This window comes from Heterodontus francisci, chromosome 4 (genome assembly GCF_036365525.1).
Source record: "Heterodontus francisci isolate sHetFra1 chromosome 4, sHetFra1.hap1, whole genome shotgun sequence".
Classification (NCBI taxonomy): Eukaryota; Metazoa; Chordata; class Chondrichthyes; order Heterodontiformes; family Heterodontidae; genus Heterodontus; species Heterodontus francisci.
The window spans coordinates 99,846,350-99,869,383 of NC_090374.1; the positions used below are offsets into that span (position 1 = coordinate 99,846,350).

Consider the following 23,034-nt stretch of genomic DNA (forward strand, 5'->3'; position numbering starts at 1 on the left):
GAAGGTTTTCTAATTAAATGGGCCAAGCAATGGGTTTTAATGGCTCACCAGAACTTGGATTTTTGAAGTTGCAGCAATCACAGGAATGGAGTGGAGTCCTGGGAAGCCTCCCCACACCCCTCCCCCTGCCCCCCACACCAGGGACTCTCTCTCTTACCTGGAGGTCCTGCTGCAGGATCTGAGGGGCTGCAGTGTGGCAAGTTCTGCCTAGGACGGGAGGAAGAAGACAACCTCTCCAACCAAGCTGGCGTGGATGTAAGTGGCCGAGGAAGTCAGCAGCAGAAGTATCCTCCCCTAAAGACAGTGCACCAAAAGGACCCAGGACCTCACGAGGGCATGATAGGCAAGTGGCATAACACTGTCAGATGCTGAGCCCACATTCTGGGCTGAATTTTACGCCGTCCCAGTGGTCAGATGGTTGCGTGGAGGCGCATAAAATTGGGCGTGAGGCTCCAGGAAGCCTTCCCGCCCTGCTCCCGCCTCCAGCCAACTTTATGGCAGTCAGGTGGGGGTGGGGGGGGGGTGTGGAAACGGCCACCCGAGGCCAATCAAGGCCCTTAAGTGGCCAAGGGTATTTCACGCCTGGCAAGCGGGCATGCTGGGGACGTGAAAGGCCACTTAGCGTTAGCTGCTGGCCTTTCCACACGCCGGCGGGGTGGGGGGAGGGGGCGGTGCCGGTGCCATGACAGTCAGGCACAGGGTGCCCCATTGACGGCCGACCCCGCCTCCCAACCCATTCCAGGACCCAAGACGACACCCCTCCATCCAGAAGACTACCCTTGCCTCGCTGGCATGACCAATCCTCCTGGCGAGGGAACCCCAACACACCTTCAGTCCTGGCTCCGTGGCAACCTCCTCAGTTGTCTGGGCTGCAGTCCCAAGAGTGGCCACCACTCCCAGTGGCGCTGCTGGCACTAACAGCTGCCGGCCCGATGATTGGCCGGCAGCTCACTGAGGCGGGACCTTCTCTCAAGCGGGTGGAAGTCCCACCTTGGCACAATTAAAGGCTGGAGACCCGTAAAATGCGGGTCGGATCCCCGGGCTAGGCAGAAGCGGGTTCGCCTCCGACTTTTACATTGGTGGCGAAGTCCCGTCCGCCTACAGTAAAATCCAGCCCTCTGACTTTCCCAGTATTCTCCTGCACAGCATTGCTCAAGGCAACACACATTACAGCTCCATTCATTCCCCAGTCTCCCGGCACCTCACATCCCCATCTCAGCAACCAACACTCACACTCACCCTCATCCTATTGCCCTCTTGTAACCATGCCTCACAGTCACCCTGCATACATATTGTCCTTCCCTCCTCTCCACACAAGCCATTACGAACACTCATATCTCTCTGCTTTCTCTCTTTGCAAGAGCAATTAGTTTGGCAAAAGGCAGAGTCCTGGGGCAGTCGGGGTGGCGGTGGCCCTCCAGTGACAGGTACCTTATCAGCTACTGGCAATGCGTGCCCACCTGCTCCATTGGGAAGGAGGTCTTTTTCCAGGAGGCTACAGACGCAGCAGCAACCTGCCATGAGAGCCTCAGTCTCCAGATGCATTGGTGCTCAGACGTGTCGGGAGAGCTGATCCTCTGCCTGTAGACCCTGTATTGGGATTTCACCTCCTTCCAGCTGGATCTCGGTGTCCATCTCATCTGCCCTGTGGAGGAGCATGCGACTGAGGAGAAGGCAGCTGGTGCTGTTGGTAATGGTGTTGCTTCCTCTCTTGCCCCTCCTCATAGGTGCAAGGTGCAGCTGCATAAACTGCTCCCGTGCTGTGTTGAAGGCTGGCAGCTGTGAGGTGCAGCTGAAAATGAGGGAAGTGCGAGACAGTTGAAGTGCCTTCCAAGCGGTTGGCAATCAATTGTCAAACAGTGATGGCAGTCTGAGAAGAAACTGGAACTGTTCAGTTTCACTGATCAAAGCCTTCCCAGATTGTCAGTTTCACTGAAGAAGTTCTTCATGCAGTGCAATCGCCTCGGTGACCTTGGCAAGTTGCTGACAAGTTGGGAAACAGGTTCCCTGGCTGGAAAATTTAGGATTGAGGGCTAAAACAGTTCCTAATTGGCTTTTTAAGTAACCTAATTACTCACCGGACAGATCCAAGGGGGTTCCCCACTGTCTGTCAGTGCCACCCTGGTAAAAATCTGGAAGGGGATGATGATGGCAGATCCCGACCCGATGCTACTTCTGGGGAATTAAACTGCCCATGTGCATGCAAATCTGTTTCCTTTTTCCTGGGAAAATCCCCCAAAGAATCTGCAAAGGCATATAGACAGGTTAAATGAGTGGACAAGAGGTGCCAGATGGAGTATAATTTAGGGAAAAATAGTAAGAATAGAAGAACAGAATATTTTTTAAATGGCATGAAACTGTTAAATGTTGGGGTTCAGCGATTTGGATGTTATTTTACACTAGAAGTTAGCATACAGATATAGCAAGCAATTAGGAAGGCAAATGGTATGCTGGCCTTTATTGTAAGGGGGTTGGAATACAAGAGTAAGGAAGTCTTGCTGCAATTGTGCAGGGTATTAATGAGACCACATCTGGAGTACTGTGTACAGTTGGGCACTCCATATCTAAGGAAAGATATACTTGTCTTAGAGGGGGGTGAAACAAAGATTCATTGGATTTATTCCTGGGATGAGAGGCTTGTTGTATGAGAAGAGGCTGAGTAGAATGGGCCTTTATTCTCTGGAGTTTAGAAGAAAGAGAGTTGATCTCATTGAAACAAATAAGATTCTGAGAGGGCTTGACAGGGTAGATGCTGAGAGGCTGTATTTGCTGGAGGCACAGTCTCAGGATAAGGGGATGGGCATTTCAGACTGAGATGAGAAAAAATTTCTTCACTTAGGTGATTGTGAATTCTTGGAATCCTCCACCGCAGAGGGTTGTGGATGCTCAGTCATTGAATACAAGGCTGAGATCGATAGATTTTTGGACTGTAAGGCATTCAGGAGATATAGGAAGCGGGCAGGAAAGTGGAGTTGAAGTTGACGATCAGCCATGGTCTTAATAAATGGCGGAGCAGGCTTGAGGGTCTATATGGCCTACTCCTGCTCCTATTTCTTATGTTCTTATAAATGCAGGCGAACAGAAACAAATGCAGATACAACGCAGCCCAGCACACTATCTCATTATCCCTTTAAGGTACAGCTGGCTTTTAAGGTACTATAGCCTTTTTTGGAGAGTGAGCAGACCCAATGGCAGCATGTTTAGATTATGCAAAGAAAACAAAACAGGAAATATGACTATATTCTGGTAGATCTTGGTGGAGTTCAGTTTAGCGCTGACCCTTCAGGAAAACCAGGTCTTCTATCACAGCATTCTATTTAAATGAATTGATCATATTTGGGGTTAATAACTACATACTAGGGTAAATGTTGCAGGGCCTAGCATGTTCATGCAGGTTTGGAAATTGAGTGCCTACATTTGCATGCCTGATTTTTCCAATGGTCAAATTTAGGTAAAAGCCAGAGTCCACAGTTTTTACTTCTTTTAAAATAGAATTCCAGTATACAATTAGGGCAGTCAATTTTACAATATTAATGAGGCTGCATCCAGAGGAATTTCACATTTCAGGATTCTTAAGGGAAGCTGTCTTAAAGGAGGAAAGTCAGTTTTAGAATAGTTTTTTTTTGCTATTTCCTTTATCTTTTACCCTTTTCTCCATTTAGTTCCAACTATTAGTAGGTTTTGTTGGGCCAGCCTCTGTTTTTGTTTTTCTTGATTTATTTCCCCTGGCAGTACTGTATTACTCTTGGTTACTGGTGGCTTTGATGCTATACCTTAAAAAAGTGGGAGTTTCCAATTGTGCTGTATAATTGAGAGGAGTGGACAAGGGGACAGCAAGCACAAGTACAATGACTAAAATGGCACGGGGATGGGAACCTTTGCAAGGAGTGAGAGGAGTGGGGATCAAAGATAAGAACAAAAGACAGTAAGGGGAATAAGAAAAGTGATAGGCAGAGAAATCAAGGGCCAGAAATCAAACAGGGCTACAGTGAAAAATAGTGGGAAGGGGCCAAGTAATGTTAAAAAGACAAGCCTGAAGGCTTTGTGCCTTTACGCGCGGAGCATTCGCAATAAAGTGGATGAATTAATCGCGCAAATAAATGTAAATGGGTATGATATAGTGGGGATTACGGAGACATGGCTGCAAGGTGATCAGGGATGGGAAATGAACATCCAGGGGTATTCAGTATTTAGGAAGGACAGAAAAAAAAGCAAAAGGCGGTGGAGTTGAATTGCTGCTTAATGAGGAAATTAACACAATAGTGAGGAAAGATATTAGCTCTGACGATGTGGAATCTGTATGGGTAGAGCTGAGAAACACTAACGGGCAAAAAACATTAGTGGGGGTTGTATATAGACCCCCAAACTGTAATGGTGATAGTGGGAATAGCATTAAACAGGAAATTAGAGACGCATGCGATAAAGGAACATCTGTAATTATGGGTGACTTTAATCTGCATATAGATTGGACAAATCAAATTAGTCACAATACCGTAGAGGAGGAATTCTTGGAGCGTATGCAGATGGTTTTCTGGACCAATACGTTGAGGAACCAGCTAGAGAACAGGACACCCTATACTGGGTATTGTGTAATGAGAGAGGAATAATTGACAATCTAGTTGTTTGAGACCCCTTGGGGATGAGCGATCATAATATGATAGAATTCTTCATCAAGATGGACAGTGACGTAGTTGATTCTGAGACTAGAGTCCTGAATCTTAATAAAGGAAACTATGAAGGTATAAGGCGTGGGTTGACTATGATGGATTGGGAAACGTTACTTAAAGGGATGATGGTGGAAAGGCAATACCAAACATTCAAAGAGCACATGGATGAATTGCAACAACTGTTTATTCCTGTCTGGTGCAAAAGTGAAACAGCAAAGGTAGCCAAACCACAGCTTACAAGGGAAATTAGAGATAGCATTAGATCCAAGGAAGAGGCATATAAATTCGCCAGAAAAAACAATGGACCTGAGGATTGGGAGAAGTTTAGAATTCAGCAAAGGAGGACCAAGGGATTGATTAAGAAGGGGAAAATAAGAGTACGAGAGCAAGCTTGCGGGGAACATAAAAACTGACTGTAAAAGTTTCTATAGGTAAGTGAAGAGAAAAAGATTGGTGAAGACAAATGTAGGTCCCTTACAACCAGAAAGAGGGGAATTTATTATGTGGAACAAAGAAATGGCTGACCAACTAAATGCGTACTTTGGTTTTGTCTTCACAAAGGAGGACACAAATATCATACCAGAAATGTTGGGGAACACAGAGTTTAGTAAGAGAGAGGAACTGAAGGAAATCAGTTTTAGTCGAGAAATGGTGTTGGGGAAATTGATGGGATTGAAGGCCAATAAATCTCCAGGGCCTTCCAAGATTCCAATATTCCATGGACTCTGGAACAGTTCATACAGATTGGAGAGTTGCTAATTTAACCCCACTATTTAAAAAGGAAGGTAGAGAGAAAGCAGGGACTTATAGACTATTCAACCTGACGTCGGCAGTGGGGAAAATGCTAGAGTCCATTATCAAAGATTTTATAGCAGAGCACTTGGAGAACAGTGGTAGAATCGGACAGAGTCAGCATGGATTTATGAAAGGGGAATCATGCTTGACAAATCTACTAGAATTCTTCAAGGATGTAACTAGTAGAGTTGATGAGGGGGAGCAGTGGATGTGGTTTATTTGGACTTTCAGAAGGCTTTCGACAAAGCCCCACATAAGAGATTAGCGTGTAAAATTAAAGCGCATGGGGTTGGGGGTAGTCTATTGCGATGGATAGAAAATTGGTTGGCAGACAGGAAACAAAGAGTAGGGATAAATGGGTCTTTTTCCAAATGGCAGGCAATGACTAGTGTGGTACTGTAGGGATCAGTGCTAGGATCTCAGCTATTCACAATATATATGAATGATTTAGATGAGGGAACTAAATGTAATATCTCCAAATTTGCAGATGACACAAAACTGGGTGGGAGGGTGAGTTGTGAGGAGGATGCAGAGAGGCTTCAGGGTGATTTGGACAAGTTCAGTGAGTGGGCAAATGTATGGCAGATGCAGTATAATGTGGATAAATGTGAGGTTATCCACTTTGGTAGCAAAAACAGGAAGGCAGATTATTATCTGAACAGCTATAAATTGAGAGAGGGAAATATGCAATGAGACCTGAGTGTTCTCGTACACCAGTTGCTGTAGGTAAGCATGCAGGTGCAACAGGTGGTAAAAAAGGCAAATGTTATGTTGGCCTTCATAGCGAGAGAATTCGAGTACAGGAGCAGGGATGTCTTGCTGCAATTATACAGGGCCTTGGTGAGGCCACACCTGGAATATTGTGTGCAGTTTTGGTCTCCTTATCTGAGGAAGGATGTTCTTGCGATAGAGGGAGTGCAGCGAAGGTTTACCAGACTGATTCCTGGGATGGCAGGATTGACGTATGAGAAGAGATTGAGTCGGTTAGGATTATATTCGCTGGAGGTCAGAAGAGTGAGGGGGGATCTCATAGAAACCTATAAAATTCTAGAGAATCTAGAAGAATTCTGGAAGGATGTTCCTGATGGTGGGGGAGTCCAGAACCAGGGGTCATAGTCTAAGGATACGGGGTAAACCATTCAGGACTGAGATGAGGAGACATTTCTTCACCCAGAGAGTGGTGAGCCTGAGGAATTCGCTACCACAAAAGCAGTTGAGGCCAAAACATTGTATATTTTCAAGAAGGAGTTAGATATAGCTCTTGGGTTTAAAGGGATCAAAGGATATGGGGCGAAAGCGGGAACAAGTTACTGAGTTGGATGATCAGCCATGATCATAATGAATGGCGGAGCAGGCTCGAAGGGCCGAATGGCCTACTGCTGCTCCTATTTTCTATGCTTCAATGTTTTGAGGTCTTTTAGCCCCACCTGTCACTGCCCTAGGACCTGCACTTGAGCATATAAGAGGAGTACTGCCTTTGCTATCTCCACTTCACAAGACAGGCTGCCCTGGTGTTGTGCAAGTAATCTGCACACAACATCTGGATCAAGAACGACTCTTCCCGTTCAAGGGAAGATTACCACAGCATGAACTTTCATGCTACTGCAAGCTTCCCAAACCACCACAGAAGGCATGAAGCTGCGTGCAGTGCACATATGTAGCAGAGAAGAGACAACAATTAAATTTTAAGGGATGTGCCGTCATTATTTTTCCTGTGCAATTGGAAGCATCAGTAGGAAATGACGCACAGCTTTCACAGTGTGATTATATTCCATTGAATGCAGAGACACACATGGTATTCATGTGGGTTTCAGAGCTCTTCATATTAACCCCATTGTGTTTGTGAAGAGAAAGGTTTGCATTGAATTAATGTGCACGTGATCTCTGACCACAAAAACATCATCCCACATGTCAGTGCTTGTTATCCAGGGAGCAACCATAATGCTTTCATTGTACAGCTATCCATGGGGCTGGCATCATTTAGGGGAGAAATAACACTGAGGTGATTGTGCAGAACAAGGCTTTCCTCTGCTTCATGACTGCTGATCCAACTGAAAAAGCCCTTTAAAAACCGAGGGGTACCTTGGCTAAATACGTCAGCATCTTCTTGCTGTTCCTTGGCTGTCACCCCACCATCAAGAAAAGTGTACCATGCAACTTAAGCACAATGATAGTCTAAAAGATAATGATTTTATACATTGCTTGAAATTTTACCTCCCAGAGGTTGAGGGAGATCACAGCTTAGCTTTTTGACATATTTGATGAAAAATGTGCATAAGTTAGGAACTCACTACCTTTGCCTTCCTTTGATGCCAGCACGTCTTGCTCATTTGCAGCCACAGACAAGGCAGCTTGCATCTGTGCTTCCACTCCCTCAGCCCCAAATAGGAGCACCCTCCTTTGGTGTATCCTCAGCAATAGGACTTCCAACTATTGAGCATCCAAGGGGGCAGTGTTGTTTTCATCTCTCTGCTGCACAATTGTCAACAATTTGTCTATTTTTCTGGCACACCCACAATTTTCCCTTTTGTGATGTTCTGTAAGGGTTTATAAGCTGCTACATTGCTAGGTTTTGCACTCTGCAGACAAGTATGCTGCCAGCCAAATTCCCAGACCAAATTTGTGCTTTCTCTGTAACCTGAGCTAATTAGCAGCTAGATCAGCAATGTTTTCAGTTTTTTTTAATTCATTCGGGGAATGTAGGCATCACTGGCTAGGCCAGCATTTATTGCCCATCCTTAATTGCCTTTCAGAAGGTGGTGGTGAGCTGCCTTCTTGAACCGCTGCAGTCCATGTGAGGTAAGTATACCCACAGTGCTGTTAGGAAGGAAGTTCCAAGATTTTGACCCAGCAACAGTGAAGAAATAGCGAAGTAGTTCCAAGTCAGGATGGTGTGTGACTTGGAGGGGAGCTTGCAGGTGGTGGTGTTCTTATGCATTTGCTGCCCTTGTCCTTCCAGGTGGTTACGGGACCTAAGGTATGGTTGCTAAATTCGCTGATGGCACAAAGATAGGTAGGAAAGCAAGTAAGTCCACATGCCCGGTTTCTTTGCTGCAACATTTTTTATTATTCGTTCATGGGATGTGGGCATCACTGGCTAGGCCAGCATTTATTGCCCATCCCTAATTGCCCTTGAGAAGATGCTGATGAGCTGCCTTCTTGAACCACTGCAGTCCTTGGGGTGTAGGCACACCCACAGTGCTGTTAGGAAGGGAGTTCCAAGATTTTGACCCAGTGACAGTGAAGGAACAGGGAGAAAGTTCCAAGTCAGGATGGTGTGTGGCTTGGAGGGCAACTTGCAGCATCGAGAAGCATCCTTCTCGGTGGTAGAGGTCGCGGATCTGGAAGGTGCAGTCAAAGGAGCCTCGGTGAGTTGCCGCAGTGCATTTTGTTGATGGTACACATTGCTGCCACTGTGCGTTGGTGGTGGAGGGAGTGAATGTTTGTGGATGGGGTGCCAATCTAGTGGGCTGCTTTGTCCTGAATGGTGTCGAGCTTCTTGAGTGTTGTTGGAGCTGCACCCATCTAGGCAATGGAAAGTATTCCATCACACTCCTGACTTGTGCCTTGTAGATGGTGGACAGGCTTTGGGGAGACAGGAGGTGAGTTACTCGCCACAGAATTCCCAGCCTCTGACCTACTGCAAGGCAATTTTTACATTCTCCTGGCAACTAGACACACCACAGAACCAGATCTTCCTTCTCGATTGCCAAATATAAATTAATTATATCTTGTCAAGACTAACTCACATATGTACCCAAATCAAATCTTTTCCAATTGGGATACCAAACATGTTGGGCTAAAAACTGGATTGCATTGTTATTTGGGCACAGGAATCGTGGTTCGGATCCTACGTGCCCTGGCCCTGGTGGAGGTAGGCAGTATGTAAATTTCCTGCTGCCTCCTCATTAACGTGATGGTGTCGTGCAACTGTGCATGTCCTGCGCTACTGGCTGGCTGCATGCATAAAGGGGAATGCACAAGAGCGTGTGAGGCTGGCACGTGTTCTAGCTAGGCCCCAACTCTTAAAAGCAGTCAGCCCCTCCGAAAGAGACGCTGCACTGGAGAAGTGGCTGTAAAAAAGATGTAGTTGAAGATTGAAGGTGAAGGAAAATGGAGCACCAGCTCAGGGAGAGGGCTCAAAGTTTCAATGATGCCATGCTGGAGGTGCTAGTCTTGGAGGTGCACTCAAGGAGAGAGGCAATGTTTCCATATGAGCCAGGATGCCATCACACCATACCCCTGAAAGGGAGTGGGAGCAGTTGCAGGGGAGGTAAATGCCTGGAGTCTGGCCGCGAGAACCTGGCAGCAGAGGCAGAAGAAGCTTTTGACCTCATATGTGTGGTCAAGGTCAGTGAATGCATCTTCACATCAAATCTGCTACTCATCAAAACACCAGACTCTTACACTGCTCAATGCAACACACCCCCATCACTCACTCAGCAGCACACACTAGCATGAGCACTCAGAACTCACGCCTAACATTCAGATACTCCACCTCACCAGCCTCACACCCAACTCTCACTGCCTACATATACCTCTAGCTGTTCAGTTATGGCTGGCACAACATCCAAATTTCCACATAATCACTGACATTCAGTGCAAAAGACGAGGCTGAAGCACTTGCAGCCATCTTCAGCCAGAAGTGCCAAGTGGATGATTCACCTCAACCTCCTCCAGCATCATAGATGCCAGTCTTCAGACAATTTGATTCACTCCATGTGATGTCAAGAAATAGCTGAAGGCGCTGGATAACCAACAGATCAGATCTAAGCTCTGCATTCCTGCCACATCTAGTCGTGTATGGTGGTGGACAATTAAACAACTAACTGGAGGAGGTGGCTCCACAAATATCCCCATCCTCAATGATGGGGGAGCCCAGCACATCAGTGCAAAAGATAAGGCTGAAGCATTTGCAACAATCTTCAGCCAGAAGTGCCGAGTTGATCATCCATCTTGGCCTCCTCCTGAAGTCCCCAGCATCGCAGATGCCAGTCCACAGCCAATTCGATTCACTCCACGTGATATCAAGAAACGACTGAAGGCACTGCAAAGGCTATGGGCCCTGACAACATTCCGGCAATAGTACTGAAGACCTATGCTCCAGAACTTGTTGCGCCCCTCCCAAGCTGTTCCAGTACAGCTACAACACTGGCATCTACCTGGCAATGTGGAAAAATGTCCAGGTATGTCCTGTACACAAAACACAGGACAAATCCAACCCGGTCAAATACTGTCCCATCAGCCTACTCTCAATCATCAGTAAAGTGATGGAAGGTGTCGTCGACAGTGCTATCAAGCGGCACTTGCTTAGCAATAACCTGCTCAGTGACGCTCAGTTTGGATTCTACCAGGGCCCTCAGCTCCAGACCTCGTTACAGCCTTGGTTCAAATATGGATAAAAGAGCTGAACTCATCAGGTGAGGTGAGAGTGATTGCCCTTGACATCAAGGCAGCATTTGACTGAGTATGGCATCAAGGAGCCCTAGCAAAACTGGAGTCAATGGGAATCAGGGGGAAAACTCTCCGCTGGTTGGAGTCAAACCTACCACAAAGGAAGATGGTTGTGGTTGGTGGAAGGCAATCATCTCAGTCCCAGGACATCGCTGCAGGAGTTCCTCAGGGTCGTGTCCTAGGCCCAACCATACAACTGTACGAATTAGGAGCAGAAACAAGTCAATCATTAAGCCTCTCGAGCCTGCTCTACCATTTAATAAGATCATGGCTGATCTGTTTCTGTCTCGAATTCCCATGTACCCCCGATTATCTTTGATTCCCTTACCTAACAAGAATATATCTACTTTCACCTTAAAAATATTCAATGACACCACCTCCACCACCTTCTGAGGCAGACAATTCCAAATTTGCACAACCCTCTGAGAGAAAACATTTCTCCTTGTCTCTATCCTAAAAGGGTGACTCCTAATTTTCAAACAGTGCCCCACAGTTCTGTACTCACCCACAAGAGGAAACATCCCCTCCACATTCACCCTGTCAAGACCGTTTAGGATCTTATATACTTCAATCAAGTTTCCCACCTTCAGCAGCTTCATCAACGACCTTCCTTCAATCATAAGGTCAGAAGTGGGGATGTTTGCTGATGATCGCACAATGTTCAGTGCCATTCGTGACTCCTCAGATACTGAAGCAGTCCGTGTAGAAATGCAGCAAGACCTGGACAATATCCAGGCTTGGGCTGATAAGTGGCAAGTAACATTCGCGCCACACAAGTGCCAGGCAATGACCATCTCCAGCAAGAGAGAATCTAACCATCTCCCCTTGACATTCAATGACATTACGATCGCTGAATCCCCCACTATCAATATCTTGGAGGTTACCATTGACCAGAAATTGAACTGGAGTAGCTATATAAATATCGTGGCTACAAGGGCAGGTCAGAGGCTAGGAATCCTGTGGCGAGTAACTCACCTCCCGACTCTCCAAAGCCTGTCCACCATCTACAAGGCACAAGTCAGGACTGTGATGGAATACTCTCCACTTGCCTGGATGGGTGCTGCTTCAACAACACTCAAGAAGCTCGACACCATCCAGGACAAATCAGCCCACTTGATTGGCACCCCATTCACCATCTTCAATATTCACTCCCTCTACTATCAGCGCACAGTGACAGCAGAGTGTAACATTTATCAGAGGCACTGCAGCAATTCGCCAAGCCTCCTTCATCAGCAGCTTTCAAATGCACGACCTCTACCACCTAGAAGGCCAAGGGCAGCAGACATGTGGGAACACCACCATTTGCAAGTTCCCTCCAGGTAACAAACCATCCTGACTTGGACATTTATCGCTGATCCTTCACTGTCGTTGGGTCAGAAACTTGGAACTCCTTTCCTAACAGCACTGTGACTATACCCACACCACGTGGACTACAGTGGTTCAAGCAGGTGGCTCACCACCACCTCACAAGGGCAGTTAGGGTTGGGCAACAAATCTAGCCTTGCCAATGACACTCACATTGCATGAAAGAGTTTTTTAAAAAACTGTAGGGAGAAGATCTTTGTTGAGTGATATGTGAATTTGTTCAATGGACTTTCATGGTCCAAATTTGGAAAATGGGCATCACATCAGTTGGTATGGTGTGTGACATCATGACCTTGCCAATTCTGTTGCTTCTGGCAGGGGTGCCCATGCGAGTACCCTTCTCAAGCTGATGTCCTGTGCGTGCCGCACCAGAAGGGCCTGGTGGCACAGCACCCACCCCCAGGATGATGATTGGCTTCCGTACAGTGGCTTCCCATGGCGCTACTGATCCAAATTTCACACCAGTTTAGTCTTCTGTTTTTGCTCTAGCAAAAGAAGTAGCATGTCTTTTAGGGAAAGTAATATTGAACACGTTTTTATTAAGTTCAAAAAAAAATACAGAGTTGTGGGGAACAATATCTTAGATGACAAAGTGAACTAGTGTCCCTTCATTCCCATGTCCTTCCCTCCACCCAAGAGTATTGTCCTCACCTCATTTGCCTCCAGCCCAATTTATGCCTGCATGAAGCAGTCACACTTGCTTGCCAAATCCTGGTGAAATGGGGCCACTGAAAGTAACAAATGCGCTTTTCCTTTGCCAGCTGATTGCAGAGCAATCCGTCGCCGTTGAGAAAGCAACAAGCTAAAATTTAGAAGCTTCCTTGTAGATTTTAAAGATATTCAGCGAGCACAGTAGCCCCACATGCACTGCAACAAAGTGCTACAGTGATATCCCTCCACCAATCGAGAAGAGCCCCAGTTGCACTGAAAATAGCTTGCACTTCCACCCAAAATTTGTGAATGTTTCGACACTCTATTTTGGACAGGGTCAGGAGTGCATCCTAGGGGCAGGTATAAGTTCTGTCCTATCTCAGGTTGAACTTCACCTCAAAAAGGTCCCCAGAGGAATTTCAGGACTTAGTACTTTTCTAATTTGTTCCCCATTATTGATGCCAAATTCTGTTCTCTGTTACACCACTGGGTGGAGCAGCAGCTATGCCACACAATACAGAAAGACTTTTTCATGTTTTGTCATAAAAGGTAGCCTCTGCAAATACTATGAGCTGGATTTTAAGAGCCTGCTGCCGATCTTGGCTCAAAAAATGGCGGCCCACACATCGGGCCACACGCCAAAGTGCTGCTGCAATCTCAAGCGCGGCGACTTATTTCAATAACCGGGGAAGCTGGCACCCCCCTCCCCCCAACCCACCCCAATCATGTGGAGGGGGCAGGCTGTCCGTCCTTGGCAATGGCATCAGCTACCTGTGTGCAGGTGCTGGCAGCATTTTTAAAGGGCAGCCAGCCTTGCCACCCAATTTAAATTTTTAAAGACATACCCCCCAAAATTAAATAAATAAATTTCTAATGCCCCTTTCCCACCACTCCAATAACAATTACAATAACTATTTGCCCTTCACCCCCCCAAAACACTTACCTTTTAAATGTGACCTTCCCCACCCCCCCAGACTGCACTAAGTTTGAAGTTCAACCCTTCCCACCATCCCCTACACACATTACGTGTATTTGACCCCATCTCCCTCCACCACCCCCCGCGCTGAAAATCTTACCACCTCCCCCCTTCCCACCAGTATCACGCCGTCTTTCCCCGGACGGAGAATTGAAGGCATGGAGTGCCAGCCTGCATGCTGAAGATCGCAGTGGTCCCTCAAGATTGCAGGTAAGTTCATACAAGTTCATTAATTTTATTCATTTGAATATTGTAATTGAAGTCCCGTCACCCAGCGGAGGGGGGGCCGCCACAGAGCCTCGTGCCACCTGGAGGATCAGGCCAGGCCTTCCTGGCGTCGAGGTCTGTGGTGGGCCTCTTCCAGATCAACCTTCAGGCCACCCGGCCCACCCCTCGCCCCACCCCCCCACCCCCGCCACGGAGCCCGATGTCGACAGCTTGGTAAAATCCAGCCCATTTATGTGCGCATTATGTTGACGTTTACACTCAGCATATGTAGGGTGAATCATCATGAATATGTGCTGCAAAAATTAATGTGTAGAATAATTAAGAATAATTAGATAACAAATATTCCACATCTGTTTTAACAAACCGACCTGGAGACAATGGAAGTGATCTCAAATACAACTATAAAAAGTTAGATTTTTTAAAAAGCTTTTAGTTCCAAAAGATGAAAAACTATTTGCTTGTCATATTTACTCGCCTCTTATTTTCCCACAATTTAGGAAAGCCAAAATCAGGAGGAGCCTCTGTGTGAACAGCAGGACGAGCTAAAAGGTATTGGATTATATAGACTTCTTATAATCAATGCACAATACAGGTTTGCACAGTCCCATTATCCACATTCACAATTATTTGCAGTAATTTTAGTAAATAATGGGATATCAGCAGCAGTCAAGACCATCTGCAAGATATTTTCCTTTGCTTACTTCTGTTTTGTTCTTGCAAACCAAACAACTGATCATTTTGCTCACAATTCTTCCCCATATTTGTCGATGATTCCAACTGCTGGACCCAAGAGAGGCACCCAGTTTTTTTTCTGTTGAAAGTAGCCATGGAACATAGGAACATAGGACTTAAGAGCAGGAGTAGGCCATTCGGCCCTTCAAGCCTGCTCTGCCATTCAATAAGATCATGGCTGATCTGGTTGTGGTCTCAACTCCATTTTCCTGTCTGCCGCCGCCCCCCTCCCCCCCCACCATAAGCCTTGACTCCCTTGTCTATCAAAAATCTAACTCAACCTTAAACAAATTCAATGACCCAACCTCCACTGCTTTCTGGGAAAGAGAATTCCAGAGACTAATGATCCTTTGAGAAAAAAAAATCTCCTAATCTCCATCTTAAGAGGGAGACCTCTTATAATGTGTCCCCTAGTTCTAGTCTCCCCCACAAGAGGAAACATCCTTCTGGTATCCATTCTATCAAGTCCCCTCAGGATTTTATATGTTTCAATAAGATCACCTCTCATTCTTCTAAACTCCAGTGGGTATAGGCGCAACCTGTTCAACCTTTCTTCATAAGATAAGCCCTTCATCCCCGGAATTAGTCAAGTGAACCGTCTCTGAGCTGCTTCTAATGCAATTATATCCTTTTTCAAATAAAGAGACCAAAACTGTACACAGTGCTCCAGATGTGGTCTCACCAAGGTCCTGTACAGTGCGGTAGAACTTCCCTACTTTTATACTCGATTCCCATTGCAATAAACATCAACATTCCATTTGCCTTCCTAATTACTTGCTGTACCTGCATACTGACCTTTTGTGATTCATGTACCAGGACACCCAGATCCCTCTGTACCACTGAGTCCTGCAATCTCTCTCCATTTAAATAGTATGCAGCTTTTCTACTCTTCCTGCCAAAGTAGAGAAGTTCACATTTTCCCACATTATACTCCATCTGCCAATTTTTGCCCACTCACGTCACCTATCAATATCCTTTTGTAGACTCTTTATCTCCTCTTGACAACTTACTTTCCTTCCTATCTTAGCTTGCCCTTGAGTTGTGAACAAAGCATCAGCTGGTACAGTTGCCACTTGGTGTTGCATGTCAACACACACATACTTTACTTAGTGGCACAGGTGGCCTTTAAACAGGCAGGTTTATTGTTGACTTTACACAATGTAGTACTGATCTATCAGAGGCAATCTACAATGGTAGTCAAACTTGTGCTTTCTGATAGGTCGTTACAAGTGCAACTGTAACACAATTGGAGTACTAAAACAAAGTGTACCTCTTTTTCTAATGGATTATACATTTTTTTAACAGAGTCACCACAAATTTCTTTGTTCAATCTTTTTTTAAATGATAATCAAATCTTGATATTTTCTGCCAGGCTGACTGTGACCTTAAAACTATTTATCTGAAAAATATAACAAATGTCTAATATAGTTTTAAAAACAAACACGAAGTTTTTGAAAATACCATAATGTTTCTGGTCTCCTGATCATTACCACCATCATTGTTGTATTTCCAACGATAGGATTTTCAAATGAGCATTGAACTATTAAAGTTCTGTGCCATTCTGCAGGAAAGGGCCTTTTAATCCCACCACTCTGCTGAGCTCCTCCTCTGACTTGTGTTAAACTGGTGAATGTCAAGTGGATGCTGTAGTATTTCGTAGCAGTGGTTGAGAAAATCAGACAGGCTAGTTTAGAGTATTGATGAATGGTCACAGACATGAAACGTTAACTCTGTTTCTCTCTCCACAGATGCTGCCAGACCTGCTGTGTATTTCCACAATTTAATTTAGGCTAGTATAGCTTGTGGTTTCCAGACTGCTTCACTTCCAAGGATAAGCTATTTCCAGTGGGGGCTAACATGAGTCACTTTGCACCTGCTAGTAGCCAGTGAAAGAGGACATTCGTGCAGATCTAGGAAAAAGCTACTTGCCACACTCTTGCCAGTAAATATATGAGTCCAGGATTTAAAATTGGAGTTAACCAGATCAGTATAGGAGTAGAGTAGGTAAACTGTAGCTTGCCGACAAAGCAAGTGACTGCTTATCAAAAGTAATTGATTAACTTTGAGGTGCTTTAGAACATTCTGCCAATGTGAAAGGTCCTATATAAATGCAACCTTTCTTCTTTTAATGAATGTGACTCCAACTACTGCTAGCAAAATAAACATTAAAGGCACAAATGGAAACAAGAAGGAGGTGACGATAATTGCTTTTCTTAGAATCTAAAATGTTTAATTAAGCCAAAAATGTCATAAAATATAAAGATTTCTTGAGGATATAATTAATGTTACTCTGGATGAACAAACGTATGCATGGACTATGTATGGTATGGAAGAAAAATGAATAACATTCAGAACATACAAATTAGAAGGTTGAGAGGAGATTTGATAGAAGTGTTCAAAATCATGAGGAGTCTGGACAGAGTAGATAGGGACATACGAATTAGGAGCAGGGGTGGGCCACTCGGCCCCTCGAGCCTGCTCCACCACTCAATGGCTGATCTGATTGTAACCTTGACTCCACATTCCTACCTACCCCCGATAACCTTTCACCTCTTGCTTATCAAGAATCTATCTACCTCTGCCTTAAAAATAATCAAAGACTCTGCTTCCACTGCCTTTTGAGGAAGAGAGTTCCAAAGACTCACGACCCTCTGAGAGAAAAAAAATTCTCCTCATCTCTGTCTTAAATGAGCGACCCCTTATTTTTAAACAGTGACACCTAGTTCTAGATTCTCCCACAAGAGGAAACATCCTTTCCACATCCACCCTGTCAAGACCCCTCAGGATCTCATATGTTTCAATCAAGTCACCTCTTACTTTTCTAAATTCCAGTGGATACAAGCATAGCCTGTCCAACCTTTCCTCATAAGGCAACCCTGCCATTATAGGTATTAGTCAAGTAAACCTTCTCTGAACTGCTTCCAATGCATTTATATCCTTCCTTAAATGAGGAGACCAATACTGTACACAGTATTCCAGATGTGGCTCACCAATGCCCTGTATAACTGAAGCATAACTTCCCTACTTTTTATCCAGTTCCCTTCGCAATAAACAATAACATTCTGTTAGCTTTCCTAATTACTTGCTGAACCTGCTTACTAACCGTTTATGATTCATGCACTAGGACACCCAAATCCCTCTGCATCTCAGAGCTCAGCCATCTCTCACCATTTAGATAATCTGATTCTTTTTTATTCTTCCTGTCAAAATGGCTAATTTTACATATTCCCACATTATACTCCATTTGCTAGAACTTTGCCCACTGACTTAACCTATCTATATCCCTTTGTAGCCTCCTTATGTCTAGTTCACAACTTACTTTCCTACCTATCTTTGTGTCATCAGCAAATTTAGCAACCATACCTTCGGTCCCTTCATCCAAGTCATTTATATAAATTGTAAAAAGTTAAGGCCCCAGCACTGATCCCTGCGGCACATCACTTGTTAAATCTTGCCAGTCAGAAAATGACCCATTTATGCCTACTCTCTGTTTCCTGTTAGTTAGCCAATCTTCTATCCATGCCAATATGTTACCCCCTACAGTAAATGCCATAGGACTGCAAAGAATATATTAACAACCTTAAAAGGGTGACATAAAATGTTGACTTCAATGCTGAAAGGTTCAAAAACTCAGTCTCACTGGTAAAGGTACTTGTGTGAGTAAAGAAAATAATAGCGAAGCTACTCAAGTTAGCCCTCACAGGAAAAGCTTCATTCCTGGATGCTATGCAGTCAGGTAACCACAAAAGGGCTACTACACAATCTCCAACATGTACAGGCAGTTTGAAAGCGCAGTTCAAAGTGTTTATCTTGACAAACATGGCAATATAAGCCCATAAAGTTTTTAATACACAGGTGATCTTGTGGCAACGTCAATAGGACCACATCGCATACATGGCATGCAGTGAATGAAGAGAATCTATCACACATGGGTCCATTCCTATGATTTATCTAAATTAGCCTGTAACCTATTTATATATATATTCTCTAAATTCCTAACTCACGTTCACATTCTTTGGGTTATTTTCAAAATTCTGAATGCTTTCTTTAATTTTCTTAATTTATGAAAGTGACAAATAACAACAGTCCTAATACAGAACCCTATGGGGTTATGACCCGGCACCATGTAAATCTACTCCCGTTGATGACAATCCTCTGCCTGGAAGGGTGCAATCAATTTTCTATTCAGTAAATTACCTGATTACTAATTCCACATGATAAAATCATGTCTAATAGCCATCAATATGGTACTTTATCAAAGGCTTTCTAGAAATCAAGATATACAGCATCTCCTGGACTATCCTCATCCACTAATTTGGTCACTCCCTCAAAGAACTCAAGCAGGTTAGGAAGCTAGGACCTCCCATTTCCTAAAGCCATGCTGGAATTGTTTAATAATTCCTAATCCATTCAAATGATCATAAATTACAGCTTTTATAATGCCTCTAACATCTTCTCTACAACTGAAGTCAACCCACGGGGCCTATTATTCCCAGGGTCTTAAATATTAGGATCACATAAACTTCTCTCCAGTGCATTAAACTGGCTCAAAACCTCAAAAAGCTCCCACAATGCATCCTTGTATAAAAGAGCTTGGCTGCAGTCCTGTACTTAAGTCTTGTTTTTCTTCATAGTCACTATATAAGCATTATACACAGTATATTGCAAGGTCATAGAGTTATACAGCACAGAAACAGGCCCTTTGGCCCATCGTGTCTGTGCCGGCCATCAAGCAGCTATCTATTCTAATCCCATTTTCCAGAACTTGGCCCGTAGCCTTGTATGCTGTGGCATTTCAAGTGCTCATCTAGATACTTCTTAAATGTTGTTAGGGTTCCTGCCTCTACCACCCCTTCAGGCAGTGTGTTCCAGATTCCAACCACCCTCTGGGTGAAATAAATTTTTCTCAAATCCCTCTGACTCTCTGTACTTCCTAGGGTCCTACCACCCATTTTATATTCCCTTGCCTTGTTAGTCCTCGCAAAATGCATCATCTCACACGTCTCAGGATTAAATTCCATTTGCCACTGCTCTGCCCCTCTTACCAGCCCATCTATATTGTCCTGTATTCTAAGGCTTTCCTCCTCACTATTTACAACACCACCAATTTTCGTGTCATCTGCAAACTTACTGCTCATACCTCCTATATTCACATCTAAATCATTAATATACAATACAAACAGCAAGGGTCCCAGCACCGATCCCTGGAGTACACCACTGGTCACAGGCTTCCAATTGCAAAAATAACCCTCGACCATCACCCTCTGTTTCCTGCCACTAGGCTAGTTTTGGATCCAATTTGCCAAATTACCCTGGATCGCATGGGCTCTGACCTTCTTAACCAATCTCCCATGTGGGACCTTATCAAAAGCCTTACTGAAGTCCATGTAGAGTACATCAACTGCTTTACCCTCATCTACACATCTAGTCACCTCCTCGAAAAATTCAATCAAGTTATTAGACATGATCTCCCCCTGACAAAGCCATGCTGACTATCCTTGATAAATTCCTGCCTCTCCAAGTGGAGATTAATCCTGTCCCTCAGAATTTTTTCCAATAGTTTCCCTACCACCGATGTTAGACTCACCGGCCTGTAATTACCTGGTTTATCCCTGCTACCCTTCTTGAATAATGGTACCACATTCGCTGTCCTGCAGTCCTCTGGCACCTCTCCTGTGGCCAGAGAGGATTTGAAAATTTGTAAGTAGAGTTAGGAGGTAGTTCTTGTAGCCATCAGTACCTTTTCTGTTTTTGTAGCCCTGAGCAATCTGTCAGCACTACAGGTGGTGCTGAAGAAGACAGAACCTATGTTCCTCTCATTGTTGTTTGTAAGTACTAACACAGAACCATATGCCAAAGTATGCAATTACTAAGCTTTGATGAGTCACGAAGCACAGGTCAGGAGGGGGAAGTGGTGAAGGAAAAGGAACAGATTCCTGAGCCCATATGGCCACCATGAAAAAGGTCTTATACTTTGGAGAAAACTGCAATGTGGTAAAACTGCAGTGTTCTTTCATGCTGCTGGCTGATTTTCATGCAGAAAGTAATGAAGACAGTCAGCCCTGGCAAGCAAGGCATTTGTCACTTGCTTTATGCCTGCTGCTTGTGGAATTTAATAATTTTCCCACAGTCCCTTGGAACCAAGTCGATTTTGTTGAAGTTCAAGGCAGTTGTCACATTGATAACCACTACAGAGCTGTTCTTCTTCTGGAATATGCCTGAAAGTTTAGACCCAGGAGGAGACACATTTCTATGCCTGCCTACAATTCACTATGGGAGGCAGTGAAGGCAGCTTTCGTCGAGCTGTTTAAGTATGTACACATTGGTCTATATAAGAGAGAGTTGGGTAAGGGTGGGTGTTGCAAGATCGCCTTGGATATAAGCATATTACCCTCTCATGTCTTCTCTTACCCTTCTGCATGAATATAGAGAGGTAAATCCAGCAGAAAGCTGAAATTATAGTTGCCAATAATCAACAGATGGAAAATATTGGGTCTAAATTAATGCAAAAATTATACTACAAATGAAACCAAAAGTAAATACCAGAAAAATGCAAAAAAAAGCAATGTAGCAAAGAACATTTTAAAGCCATTAATCAAAATCCTTTATTACATAACAATATCCAAATGGTTGAAGATGCCTTCACTGTATGTCTTGCAGGCCCCCACCTGCCAAGAATGAGGCACATTAATTTTGCCAAATGGACATTAAATTTCAAATTGTTGCTGGGAAGAAGAGAAGGCCTGTGACAAGGGGTTGCCAGGCCCCCGGCTGGAAAGGCATGTTTTCATATTAACAGACAGTGTTTGGAACAGAGGAGCTATCCCCTGCTCCAATACAATCCACAAACAGATGTGGTCAAACCAGTTAATCACTAACCTGCTTGGCAGTCTGTGTTTTTTTCTGAATTATACAGTTTGATCTGAGAGCCAGCAGAAAGCAGAATGCTCCTAAACTGAAGTAGACCACCTCTCCTGTCTGTCTGCTCCCAACGCTTTCTCACGAACTCCAAAACCCACTGAAGACACATGAAACAAGAGAGAAACGTCTTCTACATTGAACGAGGTTTAAGAAGAATACTGGGCCCCTAGACCTACCTACAATCAAGGACTCCACAGCGAGCTTGAAGCACAGTAACAAAAAAACCCTCTTCAGAGATTGCCTCAAACTTTTCCACTTTATTTTTCTTCTCTTTTCTGTCCCTATTTGCCTGTGTGTATCATGTATGCATGCTAGCGTGGGTGCGTCATGCATCCGTAGGCATTAACCGAATTAGAGTTTAAGTTTAATAAATTTCAACCTTTCTTCATTATACCCAAGAAAACTTGTGCGTGTGTGCTGGTTTCTTTGCCTTATAATTGGAAAGCAGTGATCAAGGATTCACCTTGGGGTAACTAAAAACATGGTGTGTTTAAAAATTAAACCCTGTTACAGTAAGACCAGGTGAAGGCTGAAAGGGAACCCTAGACCTTTTTCTCACCTTATCATGACAGACATTTGGGTGCTTGCATCCCGGAATTGACCCACAGGCAAATTGTTCCCAATCAAAAAAGAGCAAGATTGATACAGGTTTTCTTGTGGTTGTGTGTGATTGTATACTAACATGTCTGCAACTGAAGCTAGTAGCTCTCCAAGCCAGGGTGAAGTAACTTGGGATAAGTTAAAAGCATTGTCTATGGTGGAGTTGAGGAAAATGGCTGAGCATTGTGGGATCACTGTACGTGGCAAGGCTAGAAAGTCTGAACTCCTAAGGCTAGTGGTCAACCATTTTTCCCTTGAATCTGAAGAAGCAGAAACAGGGTTAGAAGCAGACCCAGAGGGGGTACTGTTAGCAAAGATGCAATTGGAACAGAGGAAACTTGAATTTGAGGAAAGAGAGAGGGAGAAAGAGAGCGCCTTCCAGGAGGAACGTGAAGAAAAAGAGAGAGAGGGGAGAGAGAAAGAAAGACAGAAGAAGGAATGAGAGAGAGAAAGAATATTCCGTAAGGAATGCGAAGAGAGCTGAAGCGGCTTGAGTTAACTAGGGGACGACAGAGTAATTGGCCATATGGAGGTGCATAATTCAGGACTGGGTACAGAATTGTTAAAACCAGCTCATCTAATCCCAAAATTCAATAAGGAAGATGTAGAATTTTTTTTGTGTCTTTTGAGAAACTGGCACTGCAG

At 44.5% G+C, this 23,034-nt stretch overlaps 1 protein-coding gene across 1 annotated transcript in view; it reads left to right on the forward strand.

The window, feature by feature from the left end:
- Positions 1–23,034, forward strand: part of LOC137368805 (coiled-coil domain-containing protein 186-like) — a 320,706-nt gene that overhangs the window by 83,747 nt on the left and 213,925 nt on the right. Inside the window, exon 10 of the mRNA XM_068029009.1 lies at positions 14,634–14,685. Within this exon, the coding sequence (XP_067885110.1) occupies positions 14,634–14,685 (52 nt within the window). The remainder of the gene's footprint in view (positions 1–14,633; positions 14,686–23,034) is intronic.